This window comes from Sturnira hondurensis, unplaced genomic scaffold (genome assembly GCF_014824575.4).
Source record: "Sturnira hondurensis isolate 20B ecotype Veracruz unplaced genomic scaffold, ASM1482457v3 Scaffold0024416, whole genome shotgun sequence".
Taxonomy (NCBI): Eukaryota; Metazoa; Chordata; class Mammalia; order Chiroptera; family Phyllostomidae; genus Sturnira; species Sturnira hondurensis.
Window position 1 is genome coordinate 49,280 of NW_028097047.1, and position 1,079 is coordinate 50,358.

General features: G+C 55.8%; 1 protein-coding gene across 1 annotated transcript in view; it reads left to right on the forward strand.

The window, feature by feature from the left end:
* LOC118981732 (HLA class II histocompatibility antigen, DP alpha 1 chain-like) overlaps window positions 1-697 on the forward strand; it is a gene marked incomplete at its 5' end in the record, with an annotated part of 6,975 nt that extends 6,278 nt beyond the window's left edge. The window contains 1 exon segment of the mRNA XM_037038553.1: window positions 672-697. Coding sequence (XP_036894448.1) covers window positions 672-697 — 26 coding nt within the window.
* Between the last annotated feature and the right edge of the window lie 382 nt (window positions 698-1,079).

Here is a 1,079-nt window from a genome sequence, read left to right on the forward strand (position 1 = left end):
TATTTGCATGCCACTCTCCTGTCTGGTCGCTGACGCTCCTGGAGTGGGGACCACAGACGCAGCACAGCTGACGCACAGCCAAGGCGCTGGGCGCTCTCACTCTGTCCCTGTGGCTCAGCCTCCTTTTCTGGGGGTGGGGAGAACCCAAGACTTGTCCCCTTGTTTTTCCCAAGACTTGTTCTTTCTGTGCTTTTCCCTCAGTAGAAAACAAAAAGGTTCACGTCCTGCCAAGCAGCTCCTGGGGTAGGGGTGCAGGTTTCCAGGCCGACTGGGTCGCACCCTCTCAGGAGTGGTGAGGAGGCCTCCACTGTGGCTGCAAGTTGTTATCCAAAAGGGCCAGGCTTCACGGGCCACCAGCTTTGTGACTCAGAGCACAAGAGACAAACCTGCTGACCCCAGGCCTGTTCTGTTCATACCTGTCCAAGTAGGAAAACAGGAGAGTTGGTCAGTTGCCTTGAGTTCCAGGAAGGGCACACCTCTGTGAGTGTGTCGCCGTCTCAGACCTGCCTCCAGAAGCTCCCAGCGGCACCCTCACCAGACAGACAGGAAGCATGTGCCCGAGCGAGGCATTCTGCTGTGTCCAGCTAAGTCCCCTGTGTGTCGATACCAAAGCCCACCCGTCCCCAAGAGCCTCAGGGACGGCATTTTGTTTGCCTGTCTTATCCCCGCAGTGCCCCCTCCAGGTTCTGTACATTAAACTTTGGTCTGGAAACAGGACTGTTGATATTTTATTAGGTCCAGAAAAGAAAGCATTGTCATGCAGGCCTGCAAGTTTGGGCTGAGAAAGGCAGGGGGTTCGGCTTTGGGAGCTTCCTTCCACACCCCTCACTCTTCCTATTCCCACAACAAGCGTGCTGTCTTCGTCACCATCGCTGGCTGTCACGGCACCTCTTCTGACAGCTGCTGGCTCTACCCTGACCCTCCAAAGCTGTCTCCCCAGCACAGTGTTGTTGCTGGAGAGAGAGAAGCATCATTAGTGCACATGGGTATTTGGACCTTTGACTTTCCTGTTCTCATAATGAAGTCACTCCCTGCCCCTTCCACCGTGGCCCTGTGGGCACTGCCTGCGTGGCACCTCT